The 23,190-nt window shown below is 45.1% G+C and overlaps 2 protein-coding genes across 3 annotated transcripts in view; one reads left to right on the forward strand and one right to left on the reverse strand.

Annotated features, from left to right (window-relative positions):
• ATG4A (autophagy related 4A cysteine peptidase) overlaps window positions 1-10,209 on the reverse strand; it is a 30,924-nt gene extending 20,715 nt beyond the window's left edge. For both annotated transcript variants that reach the window (XM_032227560.1, XM_032227559.1), the window contains exon 1: window positions 10,077-10,209. In XM_032227560.1, the coding sequence (XP_032083451.1) occupies window positions 10,077-10,086 (10 nt within the window). In that variant the 5' untranslated portion in view covers window positions 10,087-10,209. The remainder of the gene's footprint in view (window positions 1-10,076) is intronic.
• Window positions 10,210-10,537: 328 nt separating this feature from the next.
• Window positions 10,538-22,681, forward strand: PSMD10 (proteasome 26S subunit, non-ATPase 10). Its single transcript, XM_032228342.1, has 5 exons — window positions 10,538-10,701; window positions 12,089-12,187; window positions 15,930-16,076; window positions 18,199-18,365; window positions 21,547-22,681. Exons 1-5 carry the CDS (start codon window positions 10,573-10,575, stop codon window positions 21,698-21,700), a joined length of 696 nt encoding a protein of 231 aa, XP_032084233.1. The 5' UTR covers window positions 10,538-10,572; the 3' UTR covers window positions 21,701-22,681.
• The last annotated feature ends 509 nt before the right edge of the window (window positions 22,682-23,190 follow it).

Raw genomic sequence — 23,190 nt, forward strand, 5'->3', positions numbered from 1 at the left:
TGGAGAGCCATTTGGCTCTATCTGGACTCGCTTTTTAACAACTTAATAAGTGCGCAATTCTATTCTTTTCTTTCTTTTTTTTATTTTTTTTAATCTTTTTTTCTTACTGTGTTTGGGATATGTTAGGAGTATGTATGAGATTGAATGAATGATCCCACTTTTTATCATTATTACTGTTGTATTTTTGTGTTTTAATTATCACGTGGGGATTGTTTGAGTGAGTGAATGAGTATGTATGATTCGGAGGACCTGGTGGGATTTGCGGGGGCCACCGGGGTGGTTGGGGGAACTACATCCACGGGAGAGGGTCGGAGCATTGCGGTCATAACAGGGAGAGGCAGATACGGCGGGGACTTTAGGGCTGGCCATTACCGGGGAAGGAGGGTTCGCTATATTACAGAGATCCCTCCTTCCGGCCCTACGAGTCCCACTCCAAGGTCAGATGGCGCGAGCAGTCAGGACCCTGGTCTCAGGCTGCTGTCGCTAAATGCCAGGTCTGTTGTTCACAAGGCTCCCCTCGTCCGGGACTTGATAACAGACGAGGGCGCAGACCTGGCATGTATTACTGAAACCTGGCTGGGCACAGAAGGAGGAGTCCCCCTCGTAGAGATGTGCCCAGACGGATTTCAGGTGCTTCATCAGCCGAGAGCCCAGGGAAGGGGTGGCGGTGTGGCTATTGTAATCCGGGAGTCCTTAGCACCTCGTAGGATCCCTGCTCCGGAGCTTGTCGGGTGTGAGTCCCTACTGGTGACGCTGGACCTCAAGGGTCAAGTGGGTCTGCTGCTTACGTACCTGCCTCCCAACTGCGTTGCAGCAGCCCTCCCCTCGCTCCTTGAGTCAGTAGCCGAGCTGGCGGTTGAGTTCCCTAGGCTTATGGTTCTGGGGGACTTCAATTTGCCTTCGCTCGGTGAACACTCTGATGGAGCGCAGGAGTTCATGGCTTCCATGATAGCCATGGGCTTGACCCAAGTAATTCGAGGCCCAACCCACTCAGCGGGTCACACGCTCGACCTCGTATTCCTCTCGGAGCAGTGGAGTTATGATCTTGGTCTGAGGGGAAATGAGATCATTCCCCTGTCGTGGTCAGACCACTGCCTACTGAGGCTAGACTTCCGGAGGCCAAACCCCCACCGTAGGGAGGAGGAACCGACCAGGTGGTTCCGCCCCAGGCGACTTATGGACCCAGTAAGGTTCCAGACGGAGCTTGGGGTTATTCCAGATGCTCTCGCCCACAGTTCGGCGGAGACTCTTGCTGCTGCCTGGCACTCGGCAGCATCAGAGTCTCTAAACCGGATTGCGCCACTACGGCCCCTCCGGGTCAGCGGCCCACGGAGGCCTCCTTGGTTCACCGAGGAGCTCCGTGAGATAAAGCGCCGGAGGAGACGCCTAGAGCACCTGTGGAGGTCTGATAGGTCCGAGTCGAGCCGGGCACTGTTGACAGCTTGCACCAAGGAGTATATTCGGGCTCTAAGAACAGCCAAAAGATCACACATTGCCTCCTTGGTAGCGTCCGCCGAGTCCCGCCCAGCCGCCCTGTTTAGGATAACCCGCTCCCTCCTGAATAGGAGGGAGATGGAGAACCCCTTACAGGGTAAGGCTGAGGAGTATGTACAGTTCTTGGCGGACAAAGTTGCTCGGTTTCGATCGGACCTGGACTCCACTCCTGCAGATCCAGCCGAGACACAAGGGAATGATCTGGCAGACCATCTCTGGGTTGAGTTTCAGGATGTTGCCTCCGGGGATGTGGACAAGGCTATGCGAGCTGTGAGCGCCTCCACCTGTATTCTGGACCCGTGTCCCTCCTGGCTGGTTGCCAGCAGCAGTGAGGTGACACGAGGCTGGATCCAGGCGGTTGTTACCACCTCTCTTCGGGAGGGGCATCTCCCCACCGCGCTGAAGGCAGCGGTGGTGAGACCCCTCCTGAAGAAACCGTCCTTGGATCCAGCAATTCTTAACAACTACCGTCCAGTCTCCAACCTCCCCTTTGTGGGGAAGGTTGTTGAGAAGGTGGTGGCTCTCCAGCTTCAGCGTACCTTGGAGGAAGCTAACTATCTTGACCCCTTCCAGTCTGGCTTCAGGCCCGGTTACAGCACAGAAACCGCTTTGGTCGCATTGACCGATGATCTCTGGAGAGCCAGAGATGGAGGCCATGCGTCCATCCTGGTTCTCCTTGACCTCTCAGCGGCTTTCAATACCATCGACCATGGTATCCTTCTGCGACGACTGCGGGAGGTGGGGGTGGGCGGCACTGTTCTGCAGTGGTTCTCCTCCTACCTCTCGGACAGGTCGCAGTCGGTGTTGGTGGGGGGGCAGAGATCGTCCCCGAGGCCCCTTACTTGTGGGGTGCCGCAGGGTTCGGTCTTATCCCCCCTACTATTTAACATATACATGAAACCGCTGGGCGAGATCATTCGGAGGCACGGGATAAAATACCACCAATATGCGGACGATACACAGTTGTATCTGTCCGCCCCGTGCCAACTCAATGAAGCGGTGGAAGTGATGAACCGAGGCCTTGAGGCTGTCAAAAGACTGGATGAGAGCTAACAAACTGGTGCTCAACCCAGAAAAGACCGAGTGGCTGTTGTGTTTTCCTCCCAATAATTTGGCTAATGTTCCATCAATCAGGCTGGGGGGACAAAATTTATACCCCTCAGACAGGGTCCGCAACTTGGGAGTCCTCCTGGACCCACAGCTGAGTTTCGACCATCATTTGTCAGCTGTGACCAGGGGGGCATTTGCCCAGGTTCGCCTGGTGCGCCAGTTGCGGCCCTACCTGAATCGGGAGGCCCTCACAACAGTCACTCGAGCCCTTGTGATCTCTAGGCTGGAATACTGCAACGTGCTCTACATGGGGCTGCCCTTGAAGAGCATCCGGCGACTTCAGCTAGTCCAGAATGCGGCCGCGCGAGTGATCGTGGGCGCACCACGGTTCGCCCACATAACACCGATCCTCCGTGAGCTGCGCTGGCTACCTGTTGGTCTCCGGGTGCACTTCAAGGTCCTACTTACCACTCACAAAGCGCTCCATGGTAGTGGATCTGGCTATTTGAGAGACCGCCTTCTGCCAATTACCTCCCTGCGTCCCATCAGATCGCACAGGGTAGGCCTCCTCCGAATTCCATCCGCCAGTCAGTGCCGACTGGCGACTACGCGGAGGAGAGCCTTCTCAGTTGCAGCTCCGACGCTATGGAACAATCTCCCCGTGGAGATCCGCACCCTCACCACCGCCCAGGCCTTCCGCACGGCCCTTAAGATCTGGCTATCCCGTCAGGCCTGGGGATAAAAATCTTAGTTCGTCCCCTCCCGAATGATGAATGAATGTTGTGCTCTATTTTTTAATATTATGTACTGTCTTATGCTTTTTGTCTTTGTACCCCCTTTCCCGTGTTTTTGTAAGCCGCCCTGAGTCCCCTCAGGGAAAAGGGCGGCCTATAAATTATAATAAATCTACAAATCTACAAATCTTTCCACCAAGTAAACAAAACCAAATAATTTAAAGAGATGAAAAATGGCCTCAAAGAGTCCTCTGAAACCCAAAATGCTTTAAAAGGATAAAGGAGTTTGCCTTTTATTTTCAGCATACTCTTTTGCAAAGCCTAAATCCAGAGAGGACTTCCAACTACTAGAGTATGTGCTGAGATCCTAGAGGCTTAATTCAAGTCTCAGTAGTACCAGTAATAAAATATATTTTGAAAGCTGTGGAATTTTTTTTTAATGCTGAAAGAATGTGACATGTAGCTTGCATATTATCATTAATAGAACGAGCTTCTTGGAAGGCGTTCAAGAGAGTAATAAGGTTGCGTCAATAAAGTAAAAACAATGTGGACATTTTAGATTTGAATTCCTCATGCTTGAAAATATGTTTATGCTGCTCCTTGCAAGTTCAGATTGACGCTACACCAAGGATCATGATATCATCCATGAGCTAAGCTTTGACCCATTAATATCTTCCAGGAAAACCATCCAGATTAGGCTCCCATTTGCCAAGTGCCAATTATTTTTCCAACAAGGAAGGAAGCATTCTAAATGTTCATATTTCAGCTTTAAAAAATGATCTTGTCTCAAGCATGTAGATAAAATTCTCATAATTCATGCACCAAAATGCCAAGATGCAGGGTTGGCTCCTTGCTTTCATCTATCACTAGGATTGATGGCACAGATAATGCCTCCAGCAGTAGAATCCAATAAATGGTTACTTAAGAAGTGCCAAACATTATAAGCTATATATAAACCTTATGCAATAGCCCAACTCCCTGTATTGGCCAGCCAAGAGAATCAGTTTTCCCCTATGACCTCTGTGGTAGTTTCTTGAGCATTTGAGGAATTACCCCTATCTCCCCGCCCCTGAGGGTCTACAAGGAACAAGGGATAAAGCATGTGTCACAACATGAACTTTGCTCCTCAGAAGATCTTTTGTACTTCAGACACAAATACAAAAGGGCAGACATTGGGGTCAAGACTCTACAATTCCCAATTTCTGACCTAGGCTTCCCGAGAAAGCATAAATCACAATCTTAGTCCCAAAACCTCTTTTTTAATGTATATGGCTGTGAATTATGGTCATTCATAGTCTGCAGGGCTTCACAGTCTGTGAAGGTTCCAACAGATGTCTGCTCGAGTTGCCACAGTCTTTCAGGGGAATGTTGATAAACACCCACCTTATCTCCCTTGAAATGCTGCCAGACCTAATTTCCAAATGCAGAGCAAGGCCAAACTCAGCACAGAGTCAAACAGAACTTCTCAAAGCTTGAACTGACCAGTTGAACTAATTGCTTTCTGCAAAGGCTTATGTCCCGTTCACTCCTCTTTTATGTCTTATGGGAGGGGCCAATCATCTCCAAGCCTTGCTCCCGAGTCAACCCTGTTTTCTTAATTGTTCTTGCCTTCTGGCAGTTCTACGCATGCACACATTGGGAAGAGGGTCCCGCTGTTCCTCTGCCTCACTGATGTCAGACTCCAGAGGCTCCAGAGGCAGCAAATAACTAGCAGATGTCCTTGGCCCCCTCTCTGCCTCTGACGCAGAACCCTCGTCCAAGCCTTCCCCAGACTCCAGGACTGATCCACACTCTTCCCCAACCTCCTCACTGTCCGATTCTGCTGCCACCTCTGCACGCCGCCGGTGGACCACAACACAATTTGACACCTGAGGATCATTATGGCTACCTCAATACCTATAATTCTAGACTGAAAGTACCACACGGAAGGACTTCACATTGGAACCGAATCATCTTTTAAACCTACACACTGCTGCCTGAGAAAACTTGATGTGCAGTACTGTATTAAAAAAACAATTAATTTGCCCAAGACCAAAGACTCTGACCCAAGACCAAAAAGTGGAATATAATTACAGATTCTAGATTCCCTGTAATATGAATTCTAGACTCCCTGTATTATGAATAATTTGCAAACAAAAAGAATGGAGTGTCTTCTCCACCCCAAATCTCTTTCAGTAAATGTGAACGGTTGCAACATGCATGCTTGCTGTTCTTCAGAGCCTAACATAGGTTTAGTCTCCTCTAACCACTGAGCCCTCCCAAAGGTGCTGAGAATATAGCACTGAGGAACTGCTGGCACTGTGTGGTTGACCACAATCTAGGTTTTTCTTTCACTTTTAGTACCAAACAAGTAAAGGCACCTCATTTAATCACAAAACCTATGAAGACGCTTAGAATCATCATGATAATCAAATGACAATACAGGTAGTCTTGACTTATGACCGTAATTGAGCCCAAGATTTATGTTGCTAAGTGAGACATTTGTTAAATGAGTTATGCCCCATTTTACGACTTTTCTTGTCACAGTTGTTAAGCGAATCATTGCAATTGTTAAGTTAATAACCCGGCTGTTCAGTGGATCTGCCTTCCCCATTGACTTTGCTTGTCGAAAGGTCCCAAAATATGATCACATGATCCCAGGGCATTGCAGCCATCATAAATATGAGCCAATTGCCAGTGACTCGGTTTTGATCACGTGACCGTGGAGATGCTGCAACAGTCATAAGTATGAAAAATGGTCTTGTCATTTTTTTCAGTGCTATTGTAACTTTGAATGGTCACTAAATGAATTGTAATAAGTCGAGGACTGCCTATATATCACTCTAGGATTCTAGGGGGAAGACAGTGTAGTTATATGAAAGTACATTAGGTACTGGTACACAGAACTGAATAATATACTTAATGATGCTTTTCCTAAGAAAATTGCAGCCTATAACCAGATGAATCTGATAGTAAATCACTGAAACTTCAACTAAAAATGAATTTAGAAGACTCTACAGTGGGCAAAAATCCCAACAAACCTTTCTGCCTTCTAACTACTATAGTATACACCCAGATCTATCTAACTAGAAAACTCTCTCTTCATACCCTATGCCTCTATCATGTGCTTACACATGCAAATACTCCATACACAGAGTAGAAAGAATATCAATACTGTACTCGTAATTGTAGTCACATTTTACATATTTAAAATCCTGCACTAACCTTCTCTTCAGCCTATTTAAATAACAAAAACTTTAATGCAATGTATTAATTTCAAATGAACAAAAGCAGTTATTGATATTTAAAACAGCATAGTTTAATATTCAAAATATGCGATAACATAAAGAAGTTGATGTAAACCAGACATGTAAGATTAGCAGGTTCATTTAAAGAAAAACATTTTGCAACTGAACAGTAAGGTATGATGTGTATCTCAAGCATTCATAGGGAATAATGATTTTTTTGTTACTGCACACTATGGTAGATATTCTCCACTGGCTAAAATTGCTGTATTGGTTGCAGCCCCATCTGAAGAGGAATAGTTTAACTCAGATAACCTCCAGCTAAGTTTACTGTAATGCGTTATATAAATGGAGCTGTCTTTGTTTTTCAGACACTTATTTTATTTTTAGTGCTTTCAAGTCAGCGTTGACTCCTGGCAATTGCCTGGACAAGTCCCTGCAGTTTTCTTGGCAGGATTTCAGAAGTGGTTTTCCCTTGCAGCCTTCTTCCTGGGATTGAGAGAGAGGGAATGGCCCAAATTCACCCAGTTTTTTGTGCCTCAGGCAGGATTAGAACCAACAGCTTCCCAGTTTCTAGCCTTATGCCTTAACCACTACACCACTCTGTCTCTTCTCCCCTATCTCTCACTTCTAGACACTACAATCTCCTAAATTCTTAACCCGTATTGGTGATCTATTTTTAATACAACTTCACAGAGTTCTTTGTTCATTTTGTAATATCATTCAGTACCGGAAGTTTGTTAATCTCTCCTTGGTACAATCTATTTCCCAAGGTAAGGAAATAATTGGTTTAACACACTGGGTCTAGGAGATTGAAATAGAAGTCAAGAGGTCGCTTGCTTGAAATTCACTTCCATCATCCATTTGTAAGTATCTCTCCCCCCCTCTCTCTCTCCCCACATAGTGCTCAAATTGTCTTTCCATACTAGATGGTGCAGATTGCAACACGTTCAGGCTACATGCTTCAGGTGTTTGCTGACATTAATACAATCGAGTGAGTCCAGAGATATTTCACAATTACAGTCCTCTACTCCACTGCTTGCAACAGAATACCTTTTGCCACCAGAGTTGAATTTTTTTTGGCTTAAACAACTTAGAACTAGGCTGCCTTCAGTCTGACCTAAGTGGAGTACATAAAATTATCTGCTACAATTTCCTACCTGTCAACAACTACTTCTGCTTCAACCACAACAATACAGGAGCACACAATAGATACAAACTTAAGGTAAACCATAGCAAACTCAATTGCAGAAAATATGACTTCAGCAACGGAGTGGTCAATGCCTGGAATGTGATACTCGACTCTGTGGTTCCTTCCCCAAACCCACAAAACTTTAACCTTAGTCTGTCTACTGTTGACCTCACCCCATTCCTAAGAGGTCTGTAAGAGGTGTGCGTAAGCGCACCAATGTGCTTACTGTCCCTGTCCTACCAACCCCATTTATTTGTAGCCATTTCATGCATTCATAAACGTATGTACTTAGATCTATTATCTTATACACGCTTGACAAAACAAACAAACAAATAAATAAAAACATAAGCATTGCAATTGTCAGCTTAGGAATTTCCCTAGATTGCCTCAGCTGCCTGATGCACTGGACTGAAATTCAAAACAAGCAAACCAAAAGCCCACGTCATGTTTATGAAATTTATTAGCCCTAAAAAAAACCTGAGTGCTGAAGTTAGAATGGAGCTGTAGCCAGTGGTAGGTTCTTTGGTGGTTATTTGTTTATTGCAGGGCTTCCCAAACTCTCTGTCACCCAATACCTCTTATCAGAAAATCCTTTTTACTTCATCTAAGTAAAATCCTGTCAGTCAGTTTAAATATCCTTGTTGTGATTGGGAAATGGGTTCATGGGTCATTACCCAGAGAAAAAGCACTTTTACCCAATTCTGCGTAACTCACCTAACTTTGAGAAGCAGAGATATCCTGTCACATTTTCCTTTCCAACTATTGGAAGTTTCTTCCATCCTCAAACAATTCCCACTTAACCCATAGACAAGCATAGGTGTATTTTCAGTTATCCCTTGCTTGTCACTCAGGAACCCACATCCTCCTACTTCACAGCCTTCTTGGCTGAGGATGATGGGTGAGGAAACCCTCTGGAAGACACCAGGTTGGGGAAGCTCTTTAAGCAGCCTTGTTGGCTGAGGATAATGGGAGCAGAATCTAACCCCTCTGGAAGATACCAGGCGGGAAGTCCTTTAAACAGCTGAGGGTGATGGAAGATACCTGAATGGGGAAGCCCTTACCCCGGTTGGCTGAGGATGATGGGAGGAATCCAGCCCCTCTGGAAGATACCAGGTTGGGGAAGCTTTTTAAACAACCTTGTTGGTTGAGGATGATGGGAGCAGGAGCCAACCTGTCTGGAAGATACCTGCTGGGGAAGCCCTTACATTATAGACCTGTTGGCTGAGGATGATGGGTGGGAAACCCTCTGGAAGACACCAGGTTGGGAAAACTCTTTAAGCAGTCTTGTTGGCTGAGGATGATGGGAGGAGTAAAACCCCTCTGGAAGATACCAGGTTGGGGAAACTTTTTAAACAGCCTTGTTGGTTGAGGATGATGGGAGCAGGAGCCAACCTGTCTGGAAGATACCTGCTGGGGAAGCCCTTACATTATAGACCTGTTGGCTGAGGATGATGGGTGGGAAACCCTCTGGAAGACACCAGGTTGGGAAAACTCTTTAAGCAGTCTTGTTGGCTGAGGATGATGGGAGGAGTAAAACCCCTCTGGAAGATACCAGGTTGGGGAAACTTTTTAAACAGCCTTGTTGGTTGAGGATGATGGGAGCAGGAGCCAACCTGTCTGGTAGATACCTGCTGGGGAAGCCCTTACATTATAGACCTGTTGGCTGAGGATGATGGGAGGAGTCCAACCCCTCTGGAAGACACCAGGTTGGAGAAGCTCTTTAAACAGCCCTTTTGGCTGAGGATGATGGGAGTTGAGTCCAACCGCTCTGGAAGACACCAGGTTGGAGAAGCTCTTTAAATAGCCAGTTGACTGAGGATGATGGGAGTTGAGTCCAACCCCTCTGGAAGACACCAGGTTGGGAAAGCTCTTTAACAGACCTGTTGGCTGAGGATGATGGGAGAACTCCAACCCCTCTGGAAGATACCAGGTTGGGGAAGCTCTTTGAGCAGCTGTTTTGGCTGAGGATGATAGGAACAGGATCCAACCTGTCTGGAAGATACCTGCTGGGGAAGCTCTTACATTACAGACCTGTTGACTGGGGATGTTGGGAGTTGAGTCCAACCCCTCTGGAAGACACCAAGTTGGGGAAGCTCTTTTAACAGCCCTGTTGGCTGAGGATGATGGGAGCGGAATCCAACCCATTTGTAAGCTGAGGTCTCGAGGAAATGTCTACGGCCATAGGCGCCTGAGGATGATGGGGGAAAGAAGTCCAACCTGACGCTGCCGGGGACTGGCTGGGGGCGATGGGAGTTGGAGTTCAACGCCAGGCTGAAGACAGCTGCTCTGAAGGGGGCTTGGTGGGCTGAACCTGAGAAGGAGAGATAACATCTCTGCCTCGCCGGGCTTCCCTCCCGCTCCCTGGGCAAGGCCGGGCCTCACCAGACTCCATCCTCCTTCCGCGTCACCGCCGCCACCATCCTCTCATCTCCGCGCCGCCGCCTCCTTCGGCCGCCGCTTCCTTTCTTTCCCTCAGGCGGCGGCGGCGGCGCCCAGCCTCCTCCTCCCCCTCCCTCCCTCTTCCTCCTCCTCCTCCTCGCGGAAAACAACACGGCGACGGCTGTCTCCGCCCGCGCAGCGCACGCCGGGAGTTGTGGTCTCCCATCGCGCGCCCCTGCGCCCTCCTCTGCACCTCTCCCGGCTCCGTGCACTCCAATTCCCATCAGCCCCCTCGGGTGCTTCCTGCGGCGCCTGCGCGCGAGGGAAGCCCACGTTCGGGGAAGTGGGAGGAGCTGGACGGGGTGGGTGGGAACGCCGCGTCTATTGGTCGGTTGTCTGGCGATCGCCCCTCTGGATTGATGGAGCGGGGACGGTCGGCTCCACCCCACTCTAGCGTCGTGGAGTTTGCGCAGGCGCGCGCTGGAAGGAACCTTCAGGGATGGAGGGACAGGGTGGCGGAGGTTCCGTGTCCAACGTGGAGCTGTGTAACTTGGCTTACGCGGGGCAGCTGGAGGAGGTCAAGGAGCGGCTGCACGCCAACCGGAGCCTGGCGACACGCGCCGATCAGGTTGGCCCGGCAAGCGGGAGAGAACGTGGCCGGTCTTGGTGGCCTTGACACACTTCAAACCATTGGTTTGTTACAGGGGGTCTCCAAAAGTTGGGCCCTTTAAGACTGGTGGACTTCAACTCCCAGAATTCCCCGGCCAGGTGGGCTGGGGAATTCTGGGAGTTGAAGTCCACCAGTCTTAAAACGGGCTAACTTCGAAGACCCCTGGTTTATTGGATCCTGGCTTGTCCAGCAGACCCTCTATTAGCTTGTTTTGCACGGCTTAAACATGGCTTCCCTGCCACAGATTTGGTCCATTAAGCCCGGATCAGGCATACAGGGTCTCGTTTGAAAGAGGTTTTTTATTATGGCTTATTCAACAAACCAGTTTTCTTTTTAGCAATAATAGAAAGGGCGCAGTGGCTCAGTGGCTAAGATGTTGAAGATGTCGATCAGAAATGTCGGCAATTCGAATCCCTAAGGAGTGAGCTCCCGTCACTTAGCAAATCTGCTCTATGCTTGGCTTTTAGCCTCTTTCCTAAAAATGGACATCTTGTGGCACCTTGATTAATTGATATTTTAAAAGAGACGTGCAGGATTATTATACACTAGTAGGTATATTGCACCTGTAAAGTTGACCAACTTGCCATTCAATTCCTTGCATCTGATGGGCTATATATAGCCTGTGAATATTTCTTTTGGTAATTACCCCTTTGTTTGAGGTTAGTCCCGTTTACTTCCAAAACTGCTAGGTTTATCAACTTTAGATCCAATGTTTTCACTGTTGCATAGACTAATCTTCTACAGAAGAATCTTTCTGTAGCATATTGACAAAACCACAGCCATTCCTCCTGGAAATACCATTTCCCCCACAAAATTTTCATTACAATAAATGTTCAAGATCAGCATTCTCAAATGAAAGGTGGTTTCTTTGGGATTTTATGTGCAAAATGCAATAATAGAATTTGTACATATTGGCTTGCTTGAGATAGAACTAGCATTTAGGCTTATATACTGCTTCACAGTGCTTTTACTCTATGCAGTTTCTAGAGTTGGCATCTTTTCCCCCTGCCTCTTACTGCAATCTAACCATTGCATTCTTAAATACTTCTTAAAGAGCAGCAGCTTTAGTCTAAAGTGTCGCTTTGAAAAGAGTGACCTATAGAAAGAAAACTTCCTCTAGCTGGCCAACTTCCAGATAAAAGGTTCGGCACCAGAATTCTCAATAAAGACCATGCAGTTTGGGGAATTCTGGGAACTGAAGTTCACTTATTTGGAGGGTTTTAAGTAGGAGAAGCTGTTTTGAAGGATGATATGGTCTCTTCATAGGACCATCCTGTTCCCCTTGCTGTATCTTTGTGTCTGTAAACAAAAAGTTCGTTGACATAATCTTGTCTTTCCCATTCAGGACAATAGGACAGCTCTACATTGGGCCTGTTCAGCTGGTCATTCGGATATTGTTGACTTTTTGCTAAGTCTGGGAGTGCCTGTTAATGACAAGGATGATGTAAGTATTGCCCTTTATTTATATTTTCTATTACCTGATAACCTGGAGGTGAAGCGTTTGTCTGACAGGGAGCCATGGAGAGGGGCCTTTCTTCCCCCTACTCCCATGCCCATCATCCCTGCCCACTCCCTTCCCCCTCCCATGCGCTCCTCTTTCCCCCTCTCCTCCCATGTACAATCCTAGCACTTTGCCCCAAATCCATCAGGGGTTTCTCCATTGGTCCACTGGAGTGAGAACGTCACGGCTAGCTTTCCAGAGGAAGCTGCGAAAGAACTGATATCACAAACAATTGCCTCTCTAAGACGCCACACTCACTCCTTAACGGCCCAGGCTCTCCCTTTCCCCTCCAATGACATCACAAACAATTGCCATTCTAGGATGCTGCACTCGCTCTTCTTAATGGCCCAGGCGTCCAGAGTTATGCTGGAACACACACACACAGACACGTCTTACCCCTCCCCACCCCAGTTTTTGTTTCCAGAGGGTAAGTCATCTGTGTACCACGTTTGGTTGAAATTGCTCGAGCTGCTCCAGAGTTATTCTAGAACATACATACATACAGCTTTGTATATATATGTATGTGTGTGTGTGTATGTATGTATGTATGTATACACACATACACACACACACACACACACACACACACAGAGTATATATATATATATACACAGAGGGAGGGAGAGAGAGAAATAAAATAATTAATAAATAAATATAAAAATAATAAATAAGAAGATAAGATTTACGAACTCTTGATGGGCTATGTACTTTTCTTCCATCTTGTTCTCTGCCAGGAACTCTTAGTTGATGTAACCGTTATTGGTGGTTGTGCATTGCTATGGTTCTGGATCTCAGTGGTTGGTGGGTTGTTAGTCCTCAACTTCACAACCACAATTGAGCCAAAAATTTTGGGTTGCTAAGCAGAACATTTGTTAAGTGACTTTTGCCCCATTTTAAGACCTGTTATCTCTTGTGATTTGTGCTTCCCAAGAGCATGAAGCAAACTTCTGGCCCCGACAAAACACCCTTTTATTAATTTACTGTGAATTCTTCTCATTGACCTCCAGCAAAGTCTTTCAAGGGAGGATTCACAGTCATAGACGTTACTAGGCATAGAGAGCTGCCAGGCTGATAACTGCATATCTTGGCAAGGAGTCTTGGAGAGTCATGAACCAATTAAGCAAACTAATTGTCTCCTGCAAATTCCACTTCCCTTTTGCCTTACTCCCAAACCAACCCCTGTTCTTTAGCTGTTCCCTTTGTCTGGCAACTCTGCACATGCCCACACTTGGAACAGGCTCCAGTCATTCGTTTGCCTCACTGATATCTGACTCCGAAGGCAGCTGATAACTGTTGGACAGCCTTGACCCCCTCTCTGCCTCCGACACAGAGCCCCTGTCAGAGCCTTCCCCAGACTCCAGGACTGGCCCTTGTTCCTCCCCAACCTCCTCACTGTCCGAATCTGCTGCCAACTCTATTGGCCAGCCACAACAGTATCTGGCCCTAAACATACAGGTTTCCCCTATCTAGTCATGTCTGACTCTAGGGGGTGCTGCTCATCTCTGTTTCTTAACCAAGACAGCCAGTGTTGTCCGAAGAGGCTTCCTTGTTATGTGGCCAACACAGAACACTATTACCTTCCCACTGAAGGGGTACTATTTATTTTCTCACACTTGCACACTTTTGAACTGCTAGGTGGGCAGGAGCTGGGGCAAGGAACGGGAGCTCATTCCAGCATGCAGGGCTGAGCTCTCAAACCCAGGCGGTCAGCTTTCCAACTGACAAGCTCAGTGTGTTTAACTGCTAGCTGTTGCATCCCCACTGCCCCTAAATAATTGAAATATCCATGAACTGCATGATTTGCGTTCTTACATTCCAGAAGGCAAGTGAGCAAAAGCCACCAGCCAGTGCCTACTGCTATGACGCCATTCTTGCAGAGAGGAAATTGGAAACATGTTGTGATTATGTCTATGGCGATTCTCAGTCATCCAGGTCACCATTGCCCTAAAAGTGCTTTTTCCAGAGGAAACTGGACTTTCTGGCTTTTTACTATTACCCTTCATTTCTAAACCACCTTTCTATTCTTCTATATATCTTAGCATATTAATTATATGTATGTATGCATGTGTGCATGTATATATGTGTGTGTATATGTATATGTATGCATGTATGTATATATATATACATACATACATACATACATACATACATACATATACACACACACACACACACATACATGCATACATACCATTATTCCCCTCTTACATCTGTCCCTATTTTAACTTTTTTCCCCCTCCATATCGCTATTATATTCAAAGATGTGTTTTTTACCTGTTATATTATTCATATTTCCATTATTTAATTCGAAATCTCATCCTTCATTCTTCCATTATTCAATATCTTAGTATACAATTTTAAAAACAAATCACAATCAGTTATGCATTTAAAATGTGTCTATTCATATTCCTTCCAACCCTTCAATCCATATAATTCTATTAATATACATATTTAGATTAAAATGTGTATGTATTTTCCTTAATTTTTCTTCTTTGATTCTAGCATTTCACTGCTAATCATATTTTTATCATATTTCCTTTAGTTATTTCAGAATTTCATCCTTCAATGTATGTATGTATGTATGTATGTGTGTGTGTATATATATATATATATATGTATGTATGTATGTATGTATGTATGTATATATAGCCAATCACCCATTGTTTGATTCTAACATTTTACTGCTAATCATATTTTTATACACATTTAACAATATCCTCATTTAAACTCTAATTTTCCACTTCTTCATATCTATTTAGATTATTTTCCTGATAGCTATCACACTAATTATAAAGTAATTGTCCAACTTGTATAATTCAATTATTAGTACACATTATTAAAGCATATTCATAAGAAATTCTTTTCCCCTTAACCGTCATCTCTTGCCCTCTTCCGAACCTTTGATCATGTATCAGCATGTATAAATAATATGAAATAATGGGATGGAATGGAATATTTAGGAGTAATAAGACTATGTCTATTTGTATTGAAATGTATGATACCCACACACCATACCATTCACGCATGGATATGTATAAATAATATAAAAACCTGGTTTAAAATGAACTTTCTGCCTTTTCTTTGAAGACGTTTCACTTCTCATCCAAGAAGCTCCTTCAGCTATGACTGGATGGAGGGGAATGGAAGGATTTATCTACTGTGTTTTTTGGAGTATAAGACGCACCTTTTTCCCTCAAACAAGAGGCTGAAAATCTGGGTGCGTCTTATACACCGAATACAGTAATTTTTGCCTCCTGAAACCCCGCCCCTTCACCAAAATAATTGTGCATAGCTTGTAGGAAACTTTTAGAGAGCTGCTGGGGGTTGGGAAGGGCAGAAACGAGCAAAAAATGGCCCGTTTTTTTGCACAATCCCCCCCCCCAAGGAGCACTCTATAAGCTTCTAGAGGCTATTCATCCCCCCCTTTTTTTCCGAATAACGGTCTGTTTTTTGTTCGTTTTTGCCCCTCCCCCCCTCAGGAGTACTCTGGAAGCTCCCTAAAGCTATTCATGCCTTTGGTGGGGAGGGGGAACAGGGCCATTTTTGTGAAAAACAGGCCTTTTTTGAAGGTTTGCAGAGTGCAAAAACTTTTTTTATTTTCCTCTTCAAAACCTTGCTGCATCTTATACTCTGGTGCGTCTTATACTCCGAAAAATACAGTAGTCTTTTTTCTTTCTTTCTCCAGGCTGGCTGGACCCCTTTGCATATTGCTGCATCGGCCGGCCGGGATGAAATTGTGAAAGCTCTCCTTCAGAAAGGCGCTCAGGTGAACGCCACCAATCAGAATGGTTGCACCCCGCTGCATTACGCCGCGTCGAAGAACAAGCAGGAGGTTAGATGTTGAAGGATCCTTGGTGCTACTCTGAGCTTGGTTGCCGTCTTTTTCCCCCCCAAAAAAGTTTTTTTTTATTTTCATACAAATAATCACGTGTATACCATTGCATCTTAACCAACACTATTTTGTATTATTCAATATTATATTAATTCCTCTTACCATCAACCCCCAATGACTATCATTTGCTCTTCTGCTTTCCATACACCATATTTATACCCTATCCGTTGCTTTCTTGCCTCCACTCCCTCTCTCCTCCTCCCTACCTTCTTCCCTCTGTCATCCCTCTCTCCTCTACTTCCCCTTCTTCTCTCTCCTCTTTCCACTCCTTTTTCTTCTCCTCTTCCCCCACCCACCCTCTCTCCTAACCCCTCTCTTCCTCCTCTCTTCTCCCTTTCTCTCTTCCACTCTCTTCATTTCGCTTGCATGGTGTGTTTCAGCGTCCGAGCAGGCTTCATTTAATGTTGATAGTATTAGTAATTTCATTTCAATAAACATTTCGTATTAATAATTTTAAGAATATATTGCAAGTTCTCCCTTCATTTCCCCCCATATAATTACTCATTTAGTACTTATCCTATCTATACCCAAATATTCATTTCTCTCCCATCTCTTAGTGCCTATCAAATACTGTACTATCTCATTCAAATATATTAGCTTGCATTGAATTATCATTTAGTTGAAAACCTTGCTATTCAGTGCTTATTACAATTCCATTAGGCTGTTACATACTATATTTTTCAGAGTATAAGATGCTCTGAAGTATAAGTATGCTAGATTTTGGGGAGGAAAACTATGGAAAAATATCTGCCTCTGCCTCTCAGCAATTTGCCTCCTTTCAACAAACAGTACAGATAATATACACTGTTTGTAGTGTTATATTTCAGACTATACTTGTACAGATGCTGTTAAAATCAATGTGCTTTCTGGAAGTATAGTTATTCTCTGCTATTTAAAAGAATAGCACTTTTTAAAACAATAGCACAGGGCCTCTTCAGATCAAGCATTTATTTTAGAAAGCTTCATTTTGTTAAGATGTCTAGAATAATACTAAAGCAGTCTTTAAAAAATAAGTCTAATCATTTGAACATTCTACAGGCATTTATAGTTGTTGACTTACCTCCGTGCAGCAAACAGCCTGATTAGCACAAGGAAAAAACTATCCCTCCCAGCAATTTGCAGCAAACAGCAAGTTTCACTTTCAATTTCTCCCGATCATCAGCTGTTTCAGGCTGCAGGGATTGCTATAGTTTATTGAAGCCTCCGCAAGCCCCAGGTTTGCTGCAAAGAGGTAAATTGCTGGGAGGCAGAGGCCAAAGGGTGGGGGCCAGTGGGTGGGTGGGGCTACATTCAGTGTATAGGACGCACCCAAATTTTCACCCTCTTTTAGTGGGGGAGGTGCGTCTTATACTCCGAAAAATATGGTAACATGACAGGCAGACAAGCTTGGTTGTCTTCTTGAAGATGTTTCATTGCCAAACTAGAAAACCTCATCAGTGCTAGCCTCTCTCTAGCAGAGTTGTGCTTTGGGCTGTTCTGTTTGTGGTATGTATATGGTGCCTGTTGCATGTGGCTTTTTAGATGTTGATTGGGGTGTTGATGGCTGTTTTATTAAGTCATTAAGTAAACCAGGAATTCTGTTGACTGACAAGCAGGCCATTTCCCAGGCTTCAATCCCTTCCCTGGCTGTTTTTGTGCCTGCTCGTCCAACAATCTGTACTGTGTTTCCCCAAAAATAAGACAAGTCTTATTTTCTTTTGACCCCCAAAATAAGCACTTGGCCTTATTTTCGGGGAGGACTTATTATTTTTGAGGTGCAGGAGGTGATGAGCATGATCACCTCATGGCTGCTGCTGTGTTGCAATATTTTCTGCAAGGGCTTATTTTAGCTCATGTGCTCAAAAGCCCGATTGGGCTTATTATCCGGGGAGGTCTTATTTTCAGGGAAACAGGGTAGCTGCCAAATTGAATATATGTCCTTGTTCATTGCACTCTGATCTCTCACTTAGGTTCTTTATAGTCTTTTTTCCTTTATAGGTTAGATTTTGCACAGTGGCTTTGTTCTTTTTCCTGCTTCTCAAAAGCCAACGGCTCAGTCATCCTTTTCTCCTCTCCCCAATAGATTGCGCTGATGCTGCTGGAGAACAAAGCTAATCCAGATGCAAAGGATCACTTGGCCTCAACACCGTTACACAGAGCAGCCTCCAAAGGGAATCAGAAAATGATACAGATCCTTCTGAAGCACAATGCTTCGGTCAACTTACAGGACTCTGAAGGAAACACGCCTCTGTAAGGATGGGATACTTCCCTTTATTTATGACAAGGCTTGGACATTAATGCAGGGCAGGCTATCCATAATATAAAAGCGAAAAACCACTCACGGAATGATTTCAGGTCTCCTACTTAAGCAGGGGTTGGTCTAGAAGACCTCCAAGATCCCTTCTAACTCTGTTATTCTGGGTTAGACTTCTCATCTCAGCCCATATATATAAAAGGGAAATACCACTCATGCATCGTCACAAAATCTCCAGAACCGTAAAGCCTACAAACCTGAAATTGGGCATGTAGGTTCCTCTTGGCTTCTAGGTGCTTGCTAAGAAAGGATTTTTTGAAATGACTATCAGATCATGAGTATTTCTTATAGTGTAGAAACGCTTGGGCACGGGCGTGGCCTGCGCGCTGGGAGTTTAGACATTCTACTCTCCCCACCTGAAAAACAATCTGATGCTAAGGAGTTAGACCAAGGGAGAGAAGGGGATAAGATAGGAGAGGCCTCTGTGGGGCAAGCCTGAGGGAGAGAAGGGGAGGGGAGAGGCTTCTGTGAGGCAATCCTGAGGGAGAGAAGGCGAGAGGAGAGGCTTCTGTGAGGCAATCCTGAGGGGGAGAAGGGGAGAGGAGAGGCTTCTGTGAGGCAATCCTGAGGGAGAGAAGGGGAGAGGAGAGGCTTCTGTGAGGCAATCCTGAGGGGGAGAAGGGGAGAGGAGAGGCTTCTGTGAGGCAATCCTGAGGGAGAGAAGGCGAGAGGAGAGGCTTCTGTGAGGCAATCCTGAGGGAGAGAAGGGAAGAGGAGAGGCTTCTGTGAGGCAATCCTGAGGGAGAGAAGGAGAGAGGAGAGACTTCTGTGGGGCAATCCTGAGGGAGAGAAGGAGAGAGGAGAGACTTCTGTGGGGCAATCCTGAGGGAGAGAAGGGGAGAGGAGAGACTTCTGTGGGGCAATCCTGAGGGAGAGAAGGGGAGAGGAGAGGCATCTATGAGACAAGCCTGAGGGAGAGAAGGGGAGAGGAGAGACATCTATGAGACAAGCCTGAGGGAGAGAAGGGGAGTGTCAAGGCAGCCTCCCTCAGTAACCAAGAAAGAAACCACTCAATTCCATTTTGCAGAATTAAGAATACTTTTACTGGTTACGAGTAGATAGCAGCTAAGCAAAGCAGGATCTGAGGCAAAAGCGTGCATAATCATAGATATCAATATTTGACCCAACCCCCTCCCCCTTGTAACCCCATCCCATAGTCCAATCCCCAGACCCCTCAGGTGTCGTGTGGGTTTCATCTTCAAAAAGCATCATCAGGTTCGTATGCCGGACAGTTGGCCTTGGCAGCAAATCCTCTAACTGCAGCATGTGCAGTAGACGGTGTGAACAACTCCCTTTTTACAATCACTCCTGTACTGAAAGCTTCCCCTCCCAAATACCATGCCATCCCTCCCCCCCAATTTCAATGGCAGCCGAAAGCAACTAGCGAAGCAGAGGCTGACAGGGAGAGGAGAGACTTCTGTGAGGGAAGCCTGAGGGAGAGAAGGGGAGAGGAGAGGAAAGGCTTCTGTGGGGCAAGCCTGAGGGAGAGGAGAGGCTTCTGTAGGGCAAGCTGTAAGTGTCGATTTATCAAGCCCGATCACATAGTTTCGTAGCGGAGCATGGATATCCAGCTAGTCCAACCATAAAATGATATCTACATGTAGTCCTCGATTTACAGCCATCTGTTTAATGACTGTTCCACGTTACAGTAGCACTGAAAAAAGTGACTTATGACTGTTTTTCACACTTAAGACCATTGTAACATCCCCCCACGATCCCATGATCATAATTCGGACATGTGATCAACTTTTGCAACCTTCTGATCGGTAAGTCAACAGGGAAGCCAGATTTCACTTAACAAATGAGTTGCTAACTTACCAACTGCAGTGAGTCACTTCACATCTGGGGCAAGAAAAGTCATAAAATGAGGCAAAACTCACATAGCAAATGTCTCACTTAACAACAGAAATTTTGTGCTTTTAATTCGAGGGCTACCTATACTGTAAACTTGTAGAACTAACGCAGGTCCATGGATCCCTTCCAGAAATTGTGGTTAATTTGGTCCTGATTTATTTAAAATTCTTCCTTAGCAATGGAATTTTTTGTGGTTGTAAGTCGAGGACTGCCTGCATTGTAGGAAAACAGAGCAATGCAGAATTTTGACAGCAAGGTTTTAACTACCCATATCATAAATCTGATTACATATGATTATGAGAAAACCTTGCTTAATTAGCAAACTTTTAGATCTATTCTGATATGTAGTCTAAATTTACCCAGATGGAAACTAGCTGTAGATTAAAACTAAATCCATAATTTGCATTTCCAGTTGTACCACAGGCGTCTGCTAAAGCTAATTGCTTCCAGCATTTGACCTGTTGGAATTCCACTAAGCTTCCTTGATCTTAGATTAACATGATGTCTGAACTTACACTAACCCTTAGATGTAATGCTCAAATATTACGGCAGGTGTGGCTGTAATTCAGGTTTGCCTTTTAAGCAACAAAGACAAAATATTTAGGCCATTAGAGAACCAAAGTGTAACTATGGGGAAAATGCAGTTTCTATTGGGTCAGACTTTTTTTTTCATCATCTCAAAGAACATAATATCAGTTCAAAATGTTATGATTCTCCTAAGATTCTAGCACTAGCACTTACACTTGTATACCACTTTATAGTGTTTTTACAGCCCTCTCTAAGTGGTTTACAGTCTCTTGCCCCCAACAATCTGGGTCCTCATTTTACCCACCTCAGAAGGATGAAAGGCTGAGTCAACCTTGAGCTGGTACGGATGGATGAGTGGATGGATGGATTGATAGGGAAGGGAAGAGAAGGAGGAAGGAAGGAAGGAAAGAAGGAGGGAAGGAAAAAAGAAAATATCTAGAGCATTTAGTCTTATATACCCCTTCACAGTACTTTACAGCTCTCTAAGTGGTTTACAGAGTCAGCATTTTGCCCCCAACAATCTGGGTCCTCATTTTACCCACCTCGGAAGGATGGAAGGCTGAGTCAACCTTGAAAATAAATGTAAGCAATAAATTGGCAAGCCTTTTGCTTCTGCAGAACTCTTGCTCTGACATTATTATTATAAAAACTATAGAAAAAGAAATATGTAGAAGGAAGGGCCTTTTGCTGAAACTGAGCCTGCAAAAGGAATTAATTCTTGGTTTTTCTTGACAGCCACTTAGCATGCGATGAAGAGCGAGTGGACGAAGCGAAGCTCCTGGTGTCCCATGGGGCGAGCATCGACATTGAGAACAAAGAAGAAAAGACCCCTTTGAAGGTTGCAAAAGGAGGTCTGGCCTCCATCCTCCGAAGGCTGGCTGAGGGGTAACTGCTATGGGCAACCTAAATTCCTTTCTCCGTAAAGCTATGAAAGACTGTTCATAAGAGGGTTTTAAAAAGAAAAATCAGTCTGAATCTGCCACAACTTGAATTTTTATTGTACTGTAGCTGCTTTCTACTTTCCCATCTGACCATCCTCCGAAAAAGTCTCCTTGTGTTAACAAAACTTAACGACTGTTCTTTTGCCAAATCTCGTTGTCCTGTTGGAAAGCAGTTTCAAAATAACTCTTTCCGCCTGCTTTCATATAGGAAAGGAATCTGACCTCTTATCTTGCAAGAAGAGGTAAATAAAAGGAAGACTGTTACCTGTAAAAACGGGCCCTGTATTCAAGAGTTTCCCAACCTTTCTGGCATTGCAGCCCAGGCGGGGTGGGGGATGGTTCCGCAGAGCATGGGCAGGTCCGTTGCACGAGAGGCAGGCACACAAGCCTGCCGCTCGCACAGATGGAGCACACGATTTTGTCCATTACTCACGCAAGCTGCGATGTATGCACGCACACCACTTCTGCGCCCCAGTTCTGAACGCCTTGAGGCCTACTAGTGGGCCACAGCCCAGGGTTGGGGGGCCCTGCTTCAGGTCATTTTCTTGTGAATTTAGTAAAAGTCAAAAGCTCATGTGTGGTGACTCAGAAATTGAGCATGCCTGGCCAAAAGTCAAAGCTGCAGAATCTCTTGCCCTCCAGAAATGGTTGAACTACAATTCCCAGCAGCCAACTGGGAGCAGCAGTAGAGAATTCTGGGAATTGTACATCTGGAGGGCCACTGGTTTCTGCTGCCTCCCTGGATTTTTTTATTGTAATATTTTTGAAGTCTTTTTGCAAGTATCGTTGGCTTCCTCCTCCTACCTCCTGTATGCAGTAAATAATCGGAATTGAGCATTATGGATAGGAAGCTGATAGATTTAAACTTAGTTCGGGAAAGGTGCAGGTAGCATAAATTGTTCCTTGCGAATAAAAGCTAACACAGTTGACATTGTGGGACTTCTTGATTTACTTGCCAGGATCTTATGTGGCTAATTTCTGGTTTCAGCAAACTACTTATTAAAAGAATTACTGTTCCAGGTCATTTTTAAGTATAACCTTGAAGGCTTGAAATACTAAATAACATAATGTTTATTAATGATGATCTATCCGTTCAGTCGTGTCTAAATCTTGACGATTCCATGGACCAGGTTTCTCCACATCTTCTGATCTTGCACTACCATATTTTTCGGACTATAAAACGTACCGGATATAAGACGCACCAAGATTTTGAACAGGTAAATTTTAAAAAACATTTTTGCACTCTGCAGGTCTCCCAAACCCTCTGCACACCTCATTTTTTGTAAAAGACGGGGCATGCAGAGAGTTTGAGTTTGAGAGTTGCAAAGTGTTCCTGGGGTGGGGGGCAAAAATAAGCCAAAAACAATCTCATTTTTTGCAAAAAAAACAGGGCATGCAGAGGCTTTGAGAGGGTTGTGGAGTACTCCTGGGGGCTGTG

Source organism: Thamnophis elegans, chromosome 12 (assembly GCF_009769535.1).
Source record: "Thamnophis elegans isolate rThaEle1 chromosome 12, rThaEle1.pri, whole genome shotgun sequence".
Lineage (NCBI taxonomy): Eukaryota > Metazoa > Chordata > Lepidosauria > Squamata > Colubridae > Thamnophis > Thamnophis elegans.